General features: G+C 36.6%; 1 protein-coding gene across 1 annotated transcript in view; it reads left to right on the forward strand.

Moving 5' to 3' along the window:
- Positions 1-269: 269 nt before the first annotated feature.
- Positions 270-1,044, forward strand: part of Smp_131420 (testis-specific protein pbs13-related) — a gene marked incomplete at its 3' end in the record, with an annotated part of 26,793 nt that continues 26,018 nt past the window's right edge. The window contains exon 1 of the mRNA XM_018798459.1: positions 270-435. Coding sequence (XP_018653399.1) covers positions 285-435 — 151 coding nt within the window. The 5' untranslated portion in view covers positions 270-284. The remainder of the gene's footprint in view (positions 436-1,044) is intronic.

A 1,044-nucleotide genomic window follows, 5' to 3' on the forward strand; every position in this document is an offset into this window, starting at 1 on the left:
TATAAAGTGTCGCAAATAAGGAAACAATGAAACATGTATCTTGTCTTTACAAAAATTATTGAATATACAAGTTGCTATGACCTTATATAAGATACTTGGACCAGGAGGGAGCGTGAATAAATCAATTCGTTCATACGAGCTCACTACGAACATATTGAGTATCTAAGTTCAAAGGTTTTAATCCAAGGGAAGTTTTAAATACTACTTTTGTAACGATGTTCAAACTGGTTGAAGGTGACCTTTGGAGGGTATTTTACGCGCAGTATATGAATTGTAGTCCCATTATGAGTTCAGATGACAAAAAAGAAACCGAAACATCCAACAAATGTGATGAGGGTTTTCTACCTGATGCAAATCCTACTTCGGAATCTCCGCGATTCTCTATAGCCATGGAAATGAATCGTCATGATAAGGATAAAGACACATTGCTACCTCGTAAGTTACTTCTATTGAAGCCCTCAAAATCAAGAGGGAAACTTTCGAAAAGTAGTCAGTTTACATGAACGAATATGTTTGAGTTGACCGTATAGAAACACGTGTTCCTGAGGGTGTTGTCCGTCAGCCTTTTGTCATAATCATGACAATGAGCTATCTTTACCTTTTGACTTATTGCATGTGTGTAGCCATGGCTGTTTAAGAAATTTCAGGAGATTCAGTGACTAGTTACCTTACTGAAATAATACGGAATGCCCGGCTTTTGTCAAACTAGACCGCTTGTGGTGCAGACGAAACATCTTTTCAAAGTGCGCTATTTAAAAGGACAGTGGTATTGTTTCACGTTGAGTTTAATTCACTGTTTTGATCGTAAATTACGTATCAAAACTACCGTTTACACTTTAATTGAATTTATTTCAGTTAACGTGACATTGTATTTGTGTGTTTTGATCCTGCTTTTGTGTATTTACTGCATCAAAGCATTCTTGGTCGACTGAGGCTTGTTTATTTGATAAAGTTGTGATTTATCTTACATATCTACCTTGCCTATCATTTTGCTTATTCTAAGATGGTCGGCTCTGTACACAAGTGTGGACAGCCATATTGCTA

The sequence above is a fragment of the Schistosoma mansoni genome, chromosome 6 (assembly GCF_000237925.1).
Source record: "Schistosoma mansoni strain Puerto Rico chromosome 6, complete genome".
Classification (NCBI taxonomy): Eukaryota; Metazoa; Platyhelminthes; class Trematoda; order Strigeidida; family Schistosomatidae; genus Schistosoma; species Schistosoma mansoni.